Source organism: Marmota marmota, unplaced genomic scaffold (genome assembly GCF_001458135.2).
Source record: "Marmota marmota marmota unplaced genomic scaffold, marMar, whole genome shotgun sequence".
NCBI classification, from domain to species: Eukaryota; Metazoa; Chordata; class Mammalia; order Rodentia; family Sciuridae; genus Marmota; species Marmota marmota.
In genome coordinates, this window is record NW_025999982.1 from 10747097 (window position 1) to 10765110 (window position 18014).

General features: G+C 48.5%; 2 protein-coding genes across 2 annotated transcripts in view; both read left to right on the forward strand.

The window, feature by feature from the left end:
- Positions 1–8886, forward strand: part of Srf (serum response factor) — a 10295-nt gene extending 1409 nt beyond the window's left edge. The window contains exons 4-10 of the mRNA XM_048805728.1: positions 5–287; positions 1809–2075; positions 3781–4042; positions 4548–4667; positions 5687–5878; positions 6230–6306; positions 6501–8886. Coding sequence (XP_048661685.1) covers positions 5–287; positions 1809–2075; positions 3781–4042; positions 4548–4667; positions 5687–5878; positions 6230–6306; positions 6501–6596 — 1297 coding nt within the window. The 3' untranslated portion in view covers positions 6597–8886. The remainder of the gene's footprint in view (positions 1–4; positions 288–1808; positions 2076–3780; positions 4043–4547; positions 4668–5686; positions 5879–6229; positions 6307–6500) is intronic.
- A 581-nt stretch (positions 8887–9467) lies between these two features.
- Cul9 (cullin 9) overlaps positions 9468–18014 on the forward strand; it is a 35886-nt gene continuing 27339 nt past the window's right edge. Inside the window, exons 1-8 of the mRNA XM_015487764.2 lie at positions 9468–9582; positions 11298–11901; positions 12428–12582; positions 12903–13403; positions 13901–14036; positions 14185–14378; positions 14650–15052; positions 15461–15653. Of these exons, the coding sequence (XP_015343250.1) occupies positions 11307–11901; positions 12428–12582; positions 12903–13403; positions 13901–14036; positions 14185–14378; positions 14650–15052; positions 15461–15653 (2177 nt within the window). The 5' untranslated portion in view covers positions 9468–9582; positions 11298–11306. The remainder of the gene's footprint in view (positions 9583–11297; positions 11902–12427; positions 12583–12902; positions 13404–13900; positions 14037–14184; positions 14379–14649; positions 15053–15460; positions 15654–18014) is intronic.

Consider the following 18014-nt stretch of genomic DNA (forward strand, 5'->3'; position numbering starts at 1 on the left):
ACAGCGGCAGCGAGGGCGACTCGGAGTCGGGCGAGGAGGAGGAGCTGGGCGCCGAGCGGCGAGGCCTGAAGAGGAGCCTGAGCGAGATGGAGCTCGGCGTGGTGGTCGGTGGGCCCGAGGCATCGGCGGCGGCCGCTGGGGGCTACGGGCCGGTGAGCGGCGCGGTGAGCGGGGCCAAGCCGGGTAAGAAGACCCGGGGCCGGGTGAAGATCAAGATGGAGTTCATCGACAACAAGCTGCGGCGCTACACGACCTTCAGCAAGAGGAAGACGGGCATCATGAAGAAGGTACCAAGCCGGAGGCTGGTCGGCCACCGGGTACCAGGAGGGTGGGTAGGCACAGGGGGAGCCCGGGAGCAAGGCAGAGCTGAGGCGGAGGTGAGAGGCGGCGAGTCCGCAGGAGGTGTGTGGGAGGGGATGGTTGTTACCCGCGAAGGGCGAAAGGGGAGGGGCCGCCAGGGAAATGTGGGGAGAGGGGAGATGCCGCAAACGTCCGGAATAGAGGGAAGAGGCGCCGGGGTGGGAGTGACCGGCACGAGAGAGGAAGAGAGACCGGGCGGAGTGAAGGGGTGAGCAGTGGCTGCCGGGGAGGTGGCTAACGAGATGCTGGGGTCAGAGGTCCGGTTAGGGAAATGCGTCGGAAAAGCAGGGAGCAGGGAAGGTATGGAGATGAGAAGACCGGAGCTGTATGACAACAGTGAGCCAGCATGTGTGGGAAGAAGGTGGGCACCACAAGAGTAGTGCTGGCTAGAGGATAGGCAGGGCTAGGGGCCAGGTGAGGGAGCCGGGCAGGAGGGCAGGAGAGCTCGTGCTGTCTGGAGTAGCCATCGGGTACCAAGTCCCGCCCTGGCCATGTGTCTTCCGTTGCTTCACTGGAAACCTCATGCTCCCGGTAGGACTGTCTGCAGAATCGCCTGTCTTTGGGGCAGATGGGGTTTCCAACCCTAGGGAAAATTTGGGCATGGACTTTGAGGGAAGGTCAGGGAAGTTTGTAGAAGTGCCTAGAAATGCCTCCTCCAAGTCATCTTGGGGGTAGAATATATGAGAATGGGTGGAAGCAGAGGAAATGGAAAACAAGCTACAACCTTGGGAACACTGGCTGGTATTTTTATCTGTGTGTGCATCCAAGGTGGGTGTGGAACTTTGTTGGGAGTAAGGATGGTATCTCTGGGGTCCCCTTCCTGGCAGAGTATTTGGTGCCATCTCCCATCACTCCAGACACTGTTACATTAGTGTCCCTTGTTACTTTATCATGAGTAGAGAAGGCTGTGTGGAAAGATAGTTCACGAAGAAAAACTCGCCTTTATTTTCCTTCCCTCCCTCTTTTCCTTTCTTCCTTCCTCCCTTCTTTCTTCCTCCTTCCCAAGACAAGTAGGAAAAAAGGTTAGTACAATGTTATAGGGCAGAAGGAAAAATTAGGCTATAGCAACAGGTTAGGGCCTGGGAAGACCATGAAACAGTTTGTGGCTTAGGTGGTCCCTTATCCCTGTGACAGGGAGGAGAGAGGGAGGCTCCATCCACTGGGAGCTAACTGGGTCCTCCATGTCCCCTGAGGTTATATGCTCCATCCCTGGGGAGGCAGTGACTGTTTGCTGGCTATCTGTGTTCTGGGGAGAGGCATGGATAGTTTTACTGCTCATAGCTCACTTTCATATACACTGATGGGACCCTTGTAGAGTCACTAAAGATGAAAGTCATTATAGGAGTGGGGGCTGGAGATCTCTGTGTATTCTTCTCTTTCCTTCTTCCTGAGGAAGGTTGAAGATAAAAAGTTTTGCTGACTTGCCCATCTCCCTCCCCATCCCTCAGGCCTATGAGCTGTCCACGCTGACAGGGACACAGGTGCTGTTGCTGGTGGCCAGTGAGACAGGCCATGTGTATACTTTTGCCACTCGCAAACTGCAGCCCATGATCACCAGTGACACCGGCAAGGCACTGATTCAGACCTGCCTGAACTCGCCAGACTCTCCACCCCGCTCAGACCCCACCACAGACCAGAGAATGAGTGCCACTGGCTTTGAAGAGCCAGATCTCACCTACCAGGTGTCGGAGTCTGACAGCAGTGGGGAGACCAAGGTGTGTTTGTATCACATATGTAAGAGGAGGGAAGGGAAGGGGATCTCTTTCCCTACCTGGCTCAATATAGGTAGAAAGGTGTCTACAAAGGTGGGTAGAGCCAGGTTAGTGCCCCTTATCCTAGGGGACAGGTGTCCATCCTCCATTCCTGACAGGAGGCCGGCCCCCTAGATAAGCGGGCGGCCTCCGTGCCCATATAAGGCCTGCTCGGGCTCCACGCCGGCCTCCCGCCCGCAGCCCGCCTGCCTGGCAGAGCCTTTGCATTCCTCCCGCCAGCTGTCTCCCTGCTGGGGGCGGGGGTGTTACTTAGCCCTGCCCCTCTGGTAGACTGGGTCGCCCGGGAGTAGGAAGGGAGCACTTTGGGTCCCAGGGTCCTGGGAACTCAGTACTGTTGGCAGGCGGGCTGGCCGACTGGGCGGTGGACTACCTTACTAGCTAGCCGCCTATCCCTTCAGGATGTTGAGGCCTGTGCAGTTAGGGAGTGTATTCGCCTGCTGCTAGGGATGCCGGCCCTAGTTACGCCTCCCCCTTCCTATTCCCGGTAAGGAGATGGGGCGGGGCTTCCTCTTTGCTGTCTGGGGAGCTCCACCTTCTGGGTGTGCCTTAACTAACTGGCCAATGAGAGGAAGGGGCACTGTTTGCCTTAGCAACGCCTCTACCAATCAGTGGCCTTGAGCCCAGCTGCTTAGCAAACATCCCTCGCTGACCCACTCCCAGCTTTTGAGCCCCCTATTAACTCAGTTTGATTTAGGCTTGGTGGTTGGTTTTAAGCTCCTGGCTTTCTCTTTCCCCTTCTAAGAACAGAGCTGCCCCTCCCCTCTTCCCTCCCACCCCCATGAGGAGAGAGAGTCAATGCTCCAGTCTTCCCCTCTATTAGTTCCTACACCTGTAATCATTTTCAGACCCCTGTAGCAATAGGAAATTCTGGTGGATGAGTAAGTTACTAGGTAGTTTAAGTCTTAAGCATTTAGCATAGTTCTTCAGTGCCAGAACTCTAAGATCTCTCTCACATCCTGAGTTCCCTGAAAAACTCTCAGTCATCTTAGAAGCCTGGCAGGTCAGAGCTGGAAGAACCCTTTAAAGATAAGATAGTAGTACAGTCTCCTTGTGTCTATAAACACAAGGAAGAGGAAGACTGAGGCTCAGAAAAAGAAAGTAATTTCCTCAACTTTATACAGATGGTCATTGCCAGAGCTGGAAACAGACCCTGGTCATGATCTGTGACCACAGTCCACTGGGGCAGAGAATCCAGGGAGTTCTGACGATGATAATCATGACTATCATTGTCATCATGATCACAAGAGTAGCAGATATGTATTTGTCTTTATGTGCCAGGTAATAGTCTCTAAATGTTTTTGGATATATTAGCCTATTAAATCTAAACAGAAATTTATGAGGTATTGTCCTCCTTTTAGTCATTTATTTTTATTTTATTTTTATGGTGCTGGGGATCAAACCCTGGGCCTCACAAATGCTAGGCCAACTGTCTACCACTGAGCTGTGCTCCCAGCCCTCTACACTTTCAGAGGTAGAAAACTGAAGCTTAGCAGCTTCATAACTTGCCCAAGGGTCCTGCATCAGATATTGTGGAGCTGGGATTTGAACCAAAGCACACTGATTTCAGTCTGGGCTCTCAGTCCACACAAAGCTTCTGCTGGGTGGGGTCTGGTAGAGGCTCACTATTTCATCTTTACTCTGGATATAGGACACACTGAAGCCGGCGTTCACAGTCACCAACCTGCCAGGTACCACCTCCACCATCCAAACAGCACCTAGCACCTCTACCACCATGCAAGTCAGCAGCGGCCCCTCCTTCCCCATCACCAACTACCTGGCACCAGTGTCTGCTAGCGTCAGCCCCAGCGCTGTTAGCAGTGCCAACGGGACTGTGCTGAAGAGTACAGGCAGCGGCCCCGTCTCTTCTGGGGGCCTTATGCAGCTGCCTACCAGCTTCACCCTCATGCCCGGTGAGTCACAAGAGGCAGGGAGAGATTCATCCTCCCTGGGCCAAATTGAGCATGCTCAGAGTGGGTTTAGGACTGGCATGAGGAGACCCTTTTTCTCAGCTCAGAACAAGGGTTAGAGCCTTAGAGAAACCTTATATATCCTATTGGTAGATTGCTGTCCTCATCAGTAAGTTTCAACTGTATATTCTAGCAATTCTAGCTAGCCCAGCCATGTTCCTCCATTGTTATGGGGACAGTAGACATTCCATTACTCTCCTATCTTGACTGGAGGGCAGATTATGTCCTTGATGGGTCATTTGAAGAAGGTAGAGGTAAGGTTTCGGGAAGGAGAAGAAAAGAAGCCCCTGGAGAGGAAATTCAGGGCATGGAAGACCTGTTTGGCTGTTAGGAAAGAGGGTTGGGAGTTTGGGACCAGTGTGCCAGACCCTAGGACTGGAGTGTTTAAACATGTTTGCAGGTGGCAACTGGGCAGGATAGAGCCCAAGTAAGATTCTGTGTCTCGTAGGTGGGGCAGTGGCCCAGCAGGTCCCAGTGCAGGCCATTCAGGTGCACCAGGCCCCACAGCAAGCGTCTCCCTCTCGCGACAGCAGCACAGACCTCACGCAGACCTCCTCCAGCGGGACAGGTATAACTTGCAGCCCTGTTGCCCTTCCTGCTCTGTCTCACCCCACGAGGCCTAGCAGCAGATACCCAGCTATATCCTTCGTGTATGTAAAGTAAGAGAGTTTCTTAAAGTAGAAACTGAGGCATTTGGTATAATTTTAAGGAAAAGTCAGGTGAGAATGCTGGATTTTAAATCCTGCCCTGCAGTGGGCTTGTGGATTCCAGGAGGAAATTAAGGATCACTGAAGTTACCTCTTTCTTATTTAGATAAGGAGAAGTTATTTGCCCTAAAACCCAGCATTTAATCAGTTATCAGGAAGGACTCGTGGGGCAGTTATCTCCTTGTGGGGAAGGTATTATAGAATTTGAGTAGCCATAATTTCCCTCAGGTATCTTTGGTCATTTCACCCCTCAGGTATCTTTGGTCATTTCAGAAACAATAGGATTATCTCAAAATTACTTTTAAGTTATCTTTATTTCAGCCTTATTACACAAAGTGTGGTCTAGGGACTGGGAGCACCAACATTACCTGGGAGCTTGTGGAAATACAGAATCTTAAGCATCACCTCAAACCTATTGAATCAGAATCTGCATTTTAACAAGATTCCTATGTAACTGTATGTTTGTTAACATTTGAAAAGTGCTTGTTTAGAAGATGAATTTGTGAGGTTTGAGTTTAGAAAGAGGGAGGAGGCATAAGAACAAATTTTTAAAAAATGGGATGACGGAGCACTCTAAAGGGAGAGAATCTGAGTTTCCTGGGAGTAGGTTAGTCCTTGAAATCTTAGGGCTTGAGAGCAAAAAGTTCAGTAGATGGACAATCCAATAGTACAAATGATGGGATATAGTCAAAGGTTGGTGCTTTTGTGTTCCGGGAAAAAAATAGGCTTTTCTTAGCTGGTGACTAAGAGAGCAGAGTTATAGTCTCGTCAAGCTTCTGACCCCCTGGGACATTGCGAAAAGATCTTTGAGACTAGAATCCTGGGATAGGAAGGGAGATATCAGAGAGACTAGTGCCTGACATGTGTCTGTGTTTTCCAGTGACGTTGCCCGCCACCATCATGACATCGTCCGTGCCCACAACTGTGGGAGGCCACATGATGTACCCTAGCCCCCATGCGGTGATGTATGCCCCCACCTCGGGCCTAGCTGATGGCAGCCTCACCGTGCTCAATGCCTTCTCCCAGGCGCCATCCACCATGCAGGTGTCACACAGCCAGGTCCAGGAGCAAGGTGAGGGGAAGGGCAGGGTTGAAGGAAGGAGGACTATTTCCTCCCTTATACACTCAAATGTTCCAACTCCCACACTGAGGTATACATGCTCATACACACACACTTGGATGCCAATACATATTTCCTGCGCGCGCGCGCACACGCACATACACACACACACACACACACAGACTTGGATACTCTCACATACACTAGGACACCTTGTCTACTTGGACCCTCATACCCACAGGTACTCTCAAGACATATTGGGCACTGAGACTCACCAGTCACTTGTGCATTGCCACTCCTCCAATAGCTGGAAGATCCTCTTCAGCAAACATGAGTGTGTATCTCTTATGGTTTCCAATGCAGGTGGCGTCCCCCAGGTGTTCCTGACAGCGCCATCTGGGACAGTGCAGATCCCTGTTTCTGCAGTCCAGCTTCACCAGGTAGGTGGGGGCACCTCTCACATCATCACATGTAGCTACTGCATCTTCAGCTGGGTGGACATTATTACCAATTGGTCAGAGCCCACATCCTAATTTGTTTTCTTCTGCTCAGGCCTTTGGTGGGCAGGCAGGCAGGCCAGCAGCAGACTGGTTGATCCTCCTGCCCACTTCCTCATATACCCCCTTCCCTCCAGATGGCTGTGATAGGGCAGCAGGCTGGGAGCAGCAGCAACCTCACCGAGCTACAGGTGGTGAACCTGGATGCCGCCCACAGCACCAAGAGTGAATGATCCGCCCGCTGCCCTGGACAGATGGCCCAAGGGACGGCACCACTTATTTATTGTTGCCTTTTCACGTTTTCTTTACACACTTGTTGACGGGCCGCAGGAGGGAGGCAGGGAGGAGGAGCGGGCAGCCACGGGACTATGCCCTCTCACTCCAGCCAAAGAAATGGGCCTGCCTGCCCTCCACCTGTCCTCCCTCACTTTTCCTTCCTTCCTGCTCCACCTCCTATTTCTGTTGACGGTGGGGCTGTCCTCCCTCCTCAGACTCCCCTCAACAGCTTGGCTGGATGTTTGCCATGAGTATTAGCTTACCCAATGGGACTGTGTCCCACCTTCCCACTCACAGGCCTTCTGTGGGACTGGACACTGTGTCCTCCCCTGAGGAAGCGGTTGGGACTCTCTCTCCAGCCTCCTTGCTGACCCCAAGTCAGCACTGTGTCTGCCACAGGCTGGGTCTAAGGAGCCCTGTACCTTCCCCTCAGGGAGCCAGCTGAGGAGATGGGAGCTTCTTCCCTCATGCTGCCGCCCTCTGCCCCTTCAGCTCCTGAGTAGCTGGGCCTGTGCACTGGGCAGGTTCCTGGGGCCACCTGCCCTGCCTTGCCGTTCCCCATGGACCTCCAGGGGCTCTTGGGTTGGAGGGAACCACCAGCGTTCCCTTCTTCCCTTTGTCTTCCCCCCCCACTCCTCCCAGCTGCTTTACTTAAAGTTGATTTTGAACTTTTTATTTGAGGAGACGAAGTGAAAACAAATCTATAAATATATATTTTTAAAATATTTAACTTTTTTTTATGGCGTTTTTCTCATCCCCCTCCCTACCCGAACTCCCCTTCCCTGGGGAGCCCAAGGGCTCCCCAGAACTGGCTGGACCCCTGGGGACAGAGTCACCCCATGAGCTTGGGGTCCGCCAGTGTGTGGGGGAGATCTGGGATCACCCGGTCCTGAGTTGTTTCCAGGAGAAAGCCGGGGGAGGGGCCCTCAGGCCATGCCCTGAAGGGGTGGGGAGGGTGACCCACAGCTCTGGGCCTCTTTTTGCCCTTTAGGCTGTAGCTCCGGAGAGGGAAGAGGGAGACCAAATGTGGGGGTGGGGTGGGAGGGTGTCAGGTAGAAGCAACTGAGTTCATTTGTGCCACACACATGGGCATTGCAGCCTTGTGCTCCCCCAGGCCTGCAGCTGCCTGGGGCCCAAGTTGCAGTGAGCAGGGTGGGATCTGGGAGGGGGGAGAGGCAGGAATGGGGGGTCAGAAGTGGGAGCAGCTTTTGGGCTGAGTATAGAGATGGGGAGCCAGAAATGGGCAGCTCTCCCAGGGAGTGAGCAGCTACTGTAACTTTTTTAAATTAAGACAAAAAGCCTTGAAGAAAATGACTTTATTTTTCTAAGTGTAACCTCAGTATTTATGTAATTTGTACAGGGGCCATGCCCCACCCCACCCCTGCTCCCTTAGGGTAGAACTTGAGGGTGGGCCACCATGGGGAAGATTTTTACCCTGTGTCAGAGCCTACCTTCACCACCTGTATCCAGAAAGGGAGCTTTTTCAGAAATGGGGCAGCAATTGGGGTGGAGTTTTATTAACCCCTTAACGACTGCCTTCAGTAGGAACAAGCCTGCTTCTGTGATTAGGTGAAGGGGTGGGGGAAGATTCTACACACAGCCTAGTTATCAAGGGGATGATTTGCCGACACAATTAAGAACCCCCTAACCTCTAACCCCCATTGCTGTCTTGCCCCAAATTGGAGTACCAAGATGGAAGTTGCCTTCCTAGGCTTTCTCCTGGAGATAGCTGGGGCTTATGGGTGGTTTTTAAGGCTGGGGCATGGCAAATCAGGGGCCAGAGTTGGGGAGCTTGGGACTCAGGTCTGTAACTGCCCAACCCCTTTTCTCTGCTCTTGTTTCACTCCACCACCACTCACTCACTCCCCAATCCCCCACCCAGAGGAGGAGATGTTGATGAATTTCTCTCCTTCCCACAAAAGACAGACCCAATGAGTGAATCAGGCAAAGTGCTTACAATGTGTGTTGTGTGAGTGTGGCCTTGGGAGAACATGTGCATCAGGGATGAGGTGGCATTTATATGTGGAGCAACCCTTGGTGTTTCCCTTACTTGATGGCTCTGGGGTATGTGTGTGTGCCTGAGTGAATGTGTGTGTGTGAATGTGGGGTGTGTGTGTCAGTGGTTTCTACTTCCCCTGGGATACTGACCCAGGAATAGTGGACATGGTCACAGTCCTATGTACAGAGCTTTCTTTTGTATTAAAAAAAAAATACTCTTTCAATAAATGTATCATTTTTGTGCACAGACTGTGAGGTCTTTGGCTCTGTTTTTCAACATAGGGAGGGAGGTGCAAACATGAAACAAATCCCAAAACTGTTCCAAGAAACAAATCTGGCTGCTTGATGAAAACGGAATGTTAAGGGGTGCTTTGTGCTGTTGGATTCTATATGATTTAAAGAACATGGTGGGGGGGCGGGTTGTCTCCCTATGCATAGTTTTGCTAGGTGCTTTAGGCCAGCAGAATCAAGCAATTTTAATTAACAGGGTATGTGGGATCAATTACCCAAAGTATTGATGATAAGTTTGGGGAAATCATGGCACGTGACCTACTGAAAAGCCCTATGGTGGGAGATTACTGTGTTTCAGAATGAATGAAGTAACCGGAGATAATATGAGGAAGGCAGACCTAGTAAAGAGAAGGGAAGTTTTCCAGTTGACTACATGGAAAGGGCAGCCCACTGCCGCTAAGAAGGAGCAACCAGTGATACTGCACTCCTCTAGCACGCCGCCTTCACACGCCCCTCTCCACGAGCACGGGGCCCACGAGTAGTACGCATGCTCCACGCGCGCTGTTCCGCCACGCTCGGCGTGGACCGCTGTGGAACCCGTAGATCGTAGAAGCTAGGCGGTGCGTGCACTCGCTATGTGACCCGGAAGGGAGCTGCTGAGGAGGCGGGACCTGGACGGCGGGTCCCAGCTAGGACCGGTCCGGACGGTGGGAGGTGAGAGGAGGTTCTGCGCCCGACCCAGTCCCTTCCCCAATCTCTGGTCCTTTACCCACTCTCTGTGAGGCTGACGAGGGAACCAGAACTTACTCTGAGATTGCGCTCGGTCCTGTCATCCTTCTCTGACCGCGCCCCCCACCATGCTTACCCGGCATCCCTACCCCGTCCCTCAATCCCATTCCCTTGCCGTACAGGTCTCCACCGCCCCACTGTACTGCAAACGTGAGACTGGCCTTGCTCCCCGCTGGGCTCAGTCCCCGCAGCCAAACCTCACCCCCACATCTGTTTATTGCTCCTGGTCTAGGCCCACGCTGCGCCTCCTCAATTTTCCTCCCACAGCCGCCGGGCCTATTCATTTTATTCCTCCTGGCGCTAATCAGTTGCCGATTGCTAGGAGGCTGGTTACCTCCTGGCCTCTCCCTACCCGCGCGCTCAGTGAATCCCTACCCCCATTGAAGTCCACATCTTTTATGTCTCTTTCTCTTCTGTTCTTTCTTGTCTTCTATTCTGTACCCTGACACAATCCCCGTCCGGTTCATGTTACATTCTTATGCTCACTATTCCCTGTTGCCTCTATACTGCTTATCACACATGGCTTTTCCTGATTATACTACTACCTTTTATAATCTTCTGACTTAATTTATCTGATAACTGCCTGTACCTTATAAGAATAATAGATTAATATTAGACCATGTTTACTGAGCACTCATGTGCTAGATGTTTTTGTTTCTTTGTATGGTTCTAGAATTGAACCCTGGGCCTGGTACATGCTAGGCAAGCACTCTACCACTGAGCTACATCCCCAGCCTTAAATGCTACTCTAAATGTATTACATACATAATCTTATTAGGTTTTTATTTCATGAGATAGGTGCGAATATTACCACCTTATAGAGGAGGAAACAGACTCAGATTTTAAGCAACTTGTTCAAAACTATGCAGTAGTGAGTTGGAATTAAGAATCATATATTTATCTGACTCTGAAATCTGTGCTATATTGTTTATGTCATGACCTCATTCACTACCCTGTACCCTGTGAGTACTACCTTCCTGTTAATCTAGCTGACCTAAACCCTTACTATACATACAGCATAAGCACAGGGTGGGATGTGGTCTTTTTCTCACATAATTTTATCTGGTTCCTAGGCTGCTCCTCCTCTCACAAAACTCATATATTTTTCCCATCCAGTAATCTGCCCTACATCCCTGCCTCCTTTCCTTTGCTTCTTTGTATCTGTTGTGGCCCACCCCTCTATATCCACACTCTAGCTTTACCCTGTCCTGTCCCTCCCCCAGCCTTCTGGCCTCATTATCTCACATGCTGCTGTCCTTCCTGCTCATTCATGTTAGCCTTTTAAGTCTTGATCTATATCCTTCAGCCATTCTACTATTTACTGCCCAGCCTGTCCTGCTTAACTGTTAACTCTGTGTATTGTTACCTTGCCTGTTTCTCTTATTCTCTTTGTAACCATTTCCATCTCTTGAAGCCTTTTATTTCTTCCCCTTGATATTTTCACTCTTTCTTCTCTTATAAATATCAAAGTTAAGTTCAGCTGTTCGTTCCATCCTATTCTTTATCTTTTATGTTTGGCCTCTGAATTCTACCATGTAGCCTGCCAATCACCACACACCCTCTCTTGTTCCAAAAGTTATCCCACTCTGTATAGTCTTTCTTTTCCGATACTGTCTGATCTTTCTCTTTCTGTATCTCAGGAGATCAGGATGATAGGGGAACGGCGTGCTAGGGACCTTATGGTGCCCTTGGGGCCCCAGCTGCAGGCATATCCTGAAGAACTTATTCGACAGCGGCCTGGACATGATGGACGCCCTGAATACCTGATCCGATGGAGTGTCCTGAAGTGTGGGGAAGTGAGCAAAGTGGGAGTAGAGGAAGGCAAAGCAGAGCACATTCTCATGTGGCTGTCAGCCCCAGAGGTCTATGCTAACTGCCCCATGCTATTAGGTGAGCGAGCACTATCTAAGGGACCTCAGCATGAGCCATCTGGGGGTTCAGGAAGCTTTCCCAGAGATCCAGGAGGCCTGGACGATGTGGCAATGGGAGAGATGGAGGCCGACGTGCAGGCGCTGGTACGCAGGGCTGCCAGGCAGCTGGCAGAAGGTGGGACCTCAAGCCTCACAGCTGCTGTGCTCCACACCATCCATGTGCTCAGTGCATATGCCAGCATCGGGCCTCTCACCAGGGTCTTCAGGGAAACAGGAGCCCTGGACCTGCTCATGCACATGTTGTGCAATCCTGAGCCTCAAATTCGTCGGAGTGCGGGCAAGATGCTGCAGGCTCTGGCAGCCCACGATGCTGGTAAGACAGCCAGGGAAAGAAGGAAAACATTGGAGAAAATGGGGCTGCAAGGAGTAAAAACAGATTTCCCAACTCTATTAGAACACCTAGTATTGGTGAATATCAATTCAGTGTAAAGGAGGCATATAGATTATTAGGTTATTACAAGTACACAAACAGGACAAATTGTTGGCACCTGGTAGGTATGTCCATTCTCAGTGCAGTGTAAGAAAAGAGAATGGAGTAGACTTGCAATTTTTAAGTAGGTTGAGATTTATTGGTTGTGAAATCAATTTGTTGGGTTTTTAACTAACATTTTTACAAAACAATATCAATATGCAGTATAAAGTTTTTGTAGCATGTTGTGTGTTCTAGTTTTATGTGTATAGGTTTGTTTCAGGTCACCACATAAAATATATTTTTTTGCTGTGGGTCTTAGTCACAAGGAAGTTTGAAAACACCTAGGGAAGGAGATAGAAAGCCTAGGAAAGGCAGGGAGAAAGTATTAGGGATTGAGGAGAAGATACGGATTGGGTGTGGATTACAGGGAGTCGGGCTCACGTCCTTCTGTCACTGAGCCAGCAAGATGGCATCGAGCAGCACATGGATTTTGACAGCCGATATACTTTGCTGGAGCTGTTTGCAGAGACCACTTCCTCTGAAGAGCACTGCATGGCCTTTGAAGGCATTCATCTGCCTCAGGTACTTCACGGCTATGGGGGAATACTCTGTTCAAAGCATTATTTCTGAAGCTATGGTTCAGGACTATGTCAGCACCAAAGCCACCTGGACAGGTAGTTAAAATGAAGGTTCATGTCCACTTTCCCAACCTCTTCCATTGAGAATTTTAAAAATTAGAACCCAAGTATTTTAAGACCTCCCTGTATGTTTCTTACCCAAATCAAAGAGCTATAGACCTAGGAATGAGACCTTTGCAATTTTCTGTGGGGGAGGATATTAAGGGGCAAGGGAAGAGGCCAAAGCCAGGAAGAGATGAACCTATACCTGAGATTGTGTCCTAGATCCCAGGAAAGCTGCTCTTCTCCTTGGTGAAGCGCTACCTATGTGTCACTTCCTTGCTGGATCAACTGAATAACAGTCCAGAGCCAGGAGCTGGAGACCAAAGTTCCCCAAGCACCATGAGGGAGAAAAACCGGGGACAAAGGGAGCTGGAGTTCAGCATGGCTGTGGGCAACCTCATTTCAGAACTGGTGCGGAGCATGGGCTGGGCCCGGAACGTCAGTGAACAGGGCACGTTACCACCCCGGCCACCTCGGTCCATCTTTCAACCCTGCATTTCAGGACCACCCCTTTTACTCCCCACCATTGTCACCATCCCCAGAAGGCAAGGGTGGGCCTTTCGCCAGCGCTCCGAATTCTCTAGCCGTAGTGGCTATGGCGAGTATGTGCAGCAGACACTGCAGCCAGGGATGAGAGTGCGGATGCTGGATGATTACGAGGAGATCAGTGCTGGGGATGAAGGCGAGTTCCGGCAGAGCAACAGTGGTGTGCCTCCTGTGCAGGTAAGGGACTCACAGTGATGGGACACTGTTGGGGGTCTCTTCTGGGTGGGGCATAAACTGGAACTTCCAGGTAGGAGGCTTTGGTATGCCACCCAAGGTGAAAACCTCCAGGGGAATTGGAATGGTAAGAGAGCATCAGCAAATGAAGGGGTGTCATTTGAAGAGCTGAGAAAACTTGGTGGGTGTGAGTGGGCTATGAGGTCATGGACAGGCTCATAACCAGGAAGCAGAAGTGATACATGGAGATAATATTATCACTTCCACTAGTGGAAGAGGCTAGGAAAGAATGTGAGAACAGAGACCATCAAGGTTAGGAAGAGAGGCAGGGTCCATTCCTGATAGGGGAAGAAATCCTTTAGCTATATGGAGGTTCTTCCAAGCCTAGACAGGTGTGTATCTGAGGGTATGATCCAGATCTGGACTTGGGCATGTTCTCTCAAGCTTTTAGAGCTCAGAGCTCAGAGCACTGAGCCCTTTCTGTTCTTCCTTCATGCCAGGTCTTCTGGCAGTCGACAGGCCGCACCTACTGGGTGCACTGGCACATGCTGGAGATATTGGGCGCTGAGGAAGCTACTGGGGATTCAGCTTCGGCAGCTGTGGAGAAGGGGGCAGGGGCTACTGTATTGGGCACAGGTGAGCCTAAGAGAGGATGTGGGTAGCCTGTCTCTGAACAGAGGAGTTGTGTCTCATATGAAACCACTTCTGACTGGAAGCTTCCCCAGGTTCAGAAATCAGCTGTTATTTCTACTAGGTGCTGATAGCCCTATCTTTGTGTCCTTAGCATTTCCTTCCTGGGACTGGAAGCCTGTGGATGGCCTCTACTGCTTGCCGTATCTCCAGACTGAGCCTCAGAAGAATGAGGAATTGGGATACCTGACTCAAGCTGAGTGGTGGGAATTGCTTTTCTTCATCAAAAAGTTGGACATATGTGAGCAGCAGCCAATTTTCCAGAATCTTCAGGAGAAACTAGATGAGGTATTTTAGGCCTGAGATATGGTGGGAGATGGACATTAAGGGATTAAGAGTAGTAGTAATGGGATTAGAGGTGGAAACTAAAGGAAGTTTTATCTATGGATACCACTTAAGGGGAGACTGGAGTTAGAGAGTATAGGGGTCTTGTTGGTTGGGGGAGACATGTGCTTTCTAGTATGTAGAAAGGATGAAATTATGGTGGGAGTGATCTATTTCTATCCCCAGAACCTTTGTGTCTGCTTGTCCCTGAAATTTATATTCTTTGTATTGACAGACCCTGGGTGAAAAGGCTCTAGGTGAGATCTCTGTGCCTGTGGAGATGGCTGAGGGTCTTCTGCAGGTTCTCAGTAATCGGTTTGAGGGCAGCACCCTCCGGGACTTGCTCAACTCCCAAATCTATACCAAATATGGGCTGCTACCTGATGAACTAAGCAGCTTATCTTCACAAAGTCACTGCTGTACCTCAGATCCAGAAGAGGAGTCCAAGTCAGAGGCCAGCTTCTCAGAGGAAGAGACTGAATCCCCTAAAGCAAAGACTGAGCCCCCTAAGGCAGAGTCACAGCCTGCCAAGGCAAAGACTGAGCCTCCCATGGCCCAGAGTGATTCACAGCTGTTTAACCAGCTTCTGGTGACTGAGGGGATGGTTCTGTCCCCTGAGATGAAGGAGGCAGCCAGTGGTGAGTCAGGTTCTGGGAGGGGAGGGCAAAGACATTGGAACAAATCCTGTCATGGGCCCAGAGGTGGGTTGTGAGGGTGAAGGAAAAGCCATGGAGTGAGGTCCTTTTTTGGAGGGAAAAATGGCTTGCATCCATCATCTTCCCTTTGAACTTGATTGTACCTGGCCAACTACTACTCCTTTTCTTCAGTATCTCTGGAAAAGGAGAGTCCATTTCTCAGGGTATTTCCATCTTCCGTATTTGATTAGATCTTTCACACAGAATTGGAAATGTTCCAAATGCAAGCTATAGTAATGAATAACATATTTAAATGTCAGTAGGATAACTGGGCTTGACCTTTAAAGTCTTCCAGTGTGGAGGAGGTGCCACAGTTCTTTTAGCCACTTGCCTTTCTCCCACCAATTTCAGAAATGGCTAGAGCCTTGCGGGGTCCTGGTCCGCGCAGCTCCCTGGATCAGCATGTGGCAGCAGTCGTGGCCACTGTGCAGATATCCAGCTTGGACACAAACCTGCAGCTTTCAGGGCTCTCTGCCCTCTCTCAGGCTTTGGAAGAGGTCACAGAGCGGGACCACCCTCTGGTCCGTCCTGACAGATCATTGAGGTTAGCATGTTACAGAGGGAAGAGGTCTGGGTTGAACCTGTGGGCAGCGAGGCTGATGGTGGAGGGAAGAAGTAATCAAGAATTAGAAAGGCTGAGGGTGAAGAAAGGGTCAGCCTGAGGAGTAGCTGAGCAGGAGGGGGGTTAAAATAATCTCAGAGCATTTCTGTGCTAGGATTTTATATGGATTATTTCATTAACTCTGCCTAACAGCAAGGAAGCATTGATAGTATTATTATTCTATCGTTATTTATTAATATCAATATTATTGTTTGGGTGAGAAAATAAGCTTAATAGAATTTAAGTAACTTTAGCTCAAGAGTTCTATAGATAGCAGAGCTAGGTCCTTTGGCTGTAGAGCTTGAGATTGTTTTCTTTCTTTCTTTTTTTTTTTTTAAATAGTTTTCTAGTTGTTGATGGATCTTTATTTTAATCATTTATTTATATGCAGTGCTGAGAATAGAACCCAGTATCTCACATGGGAGGCAAGCACTCTACCACTGAGCCACAGCCCCAGCCCAAGATTTTTTTTCTTTAAAAAATGTTTTTTCTTGGAGCTGGGGTTGTGGCTCAGTGGTAGAGCACTTGCCTGGCATGTGTGAGGCACTGGGTTTGATTCTCAACACCACATATAAATAAATGAACAAAGTAAAGGCCCATTTAAAAAAAAATAAAGGAATCTCTTAAAAAATGTTTTTCTTCTATCTCCGCTTTTTTTTTTTTTTTTTTTCATTTTTAAAGGTTTTTTTGCTTCTTTTTTGAGGGGAGGGGCAGGTACTGGGGATTGAACTCAGGGGCAGTGGACCACTGAGCTACATCCCTAGCCTTATTTTGTATTTTATTAGAGACAGTGTCTCACTGAGTTGCTTAGTGCCTTGCATTTGCTGAGGCTGGCTTTGAACTCATGATCCTCCTGCCTCTATCTCCCAAGCTAGTGGGATTACAGGTAGGCACCACTGTGCCTGGCTTTTTCCCTGCTTCTTAATTACAAATAATAATACACAAATACATTATCATTTACAAAGATCTAAAGAATATAAACAAAATGAAAAGCCTGAGTCCTTTTTACCACTGTTATCAGGCTGGTATATCAGTCAGACCATCTACAGTTTTACACTAGCAATTATGTACTTGGAAATAAAGCATTTGGCGTAGTATTTATTACTATATTATTATTTTCTATTTATTATTCGTTTTTGTGATGCTGGGGATTGAACCTAGGGCACTTTACTACTGAGCTTTATCCCTGTCCCTTTTCTTTTAATATTTATTTTTTTAACTATAGGTGGATACAATATCTTTATTTTATTTTAATGTGGTGCTGAGGATCGAACTCGGTGCCTCACGTATGCGAGGCAAGCACTCTCCCTCTGAGCCATAATCCCAGCCCCTCATCCCTATCCCTTTTTAAGAGAGAATCTTGCTAAATTGCTGAGGCTGGCCTAAAAACTTATGATCCTTCTGCCTAAGCCTCCCTAATCACTGGGATTACAGGCATGTGCCACCACACCTGGCTTTTTGGTAGTATTTAAAAAATTCATATTAAACTTATTTTTAATTGATGCATAAAAACATAAAAATTGTACTTACTATTGAAGTTGAAATAGAACATTTTCTGAGTTTGTGTTTTTAATATATAAGCAGGAGGTGGGTTGTTAATATATTCTCGAAGCACTTTTGTGCTAGAATTTTACAAACATTCTCATTAAATCTACATAATATCAAGGAACATTGATAGTATTATTATTCCATCATTATTATTAACATAGTATTACTATTTGGGTGAAAAAACAGGCTTAGAGAATTTAAACCACTTTAGCTTAGAGTTCTGCAGATAGCAGAGCTAGGATTCAAACCTAGGTTATTTTGTCTCCAGAGGTTGTTTCTGTGACTGCCTGTTTCTCTACCCCAATTTAGTATATTTCTAAGGGTTTTCGTGTCAGTTCACATGGAACCACTCCTTATTTTCGTTGCTGCATAGAACTCTGATATTGTCACAGCCAAATTCAAGTACAGTTTTCTAGTGGATCTCTTTTTTATTTACCTCCATCAATAATGGGATATCATTCTCAAAAACAGTAGATTAAATCAGTGAAAATTTTAAATGGTGTCTGTTTTAATTTTCATTTCTGATAAAGTTAGGCATATTTGCATGCATTTGTTATGTTTCTTCTATAAAAATTTTATCTTGTCCTTTGCTCAGTTTTTAATTGGATCACTGCCTTATTCTTAAGGATTTATAGGCATTCTGGATATTAAACTTCTGTTATTTATGTTTCAAATATTATGTCTTTAAAAAAAATCTCATTAGTTTTATTTTTGTGGTTATAAAAGGATACATGCTCTCTGTAAAAAAAATTAGAA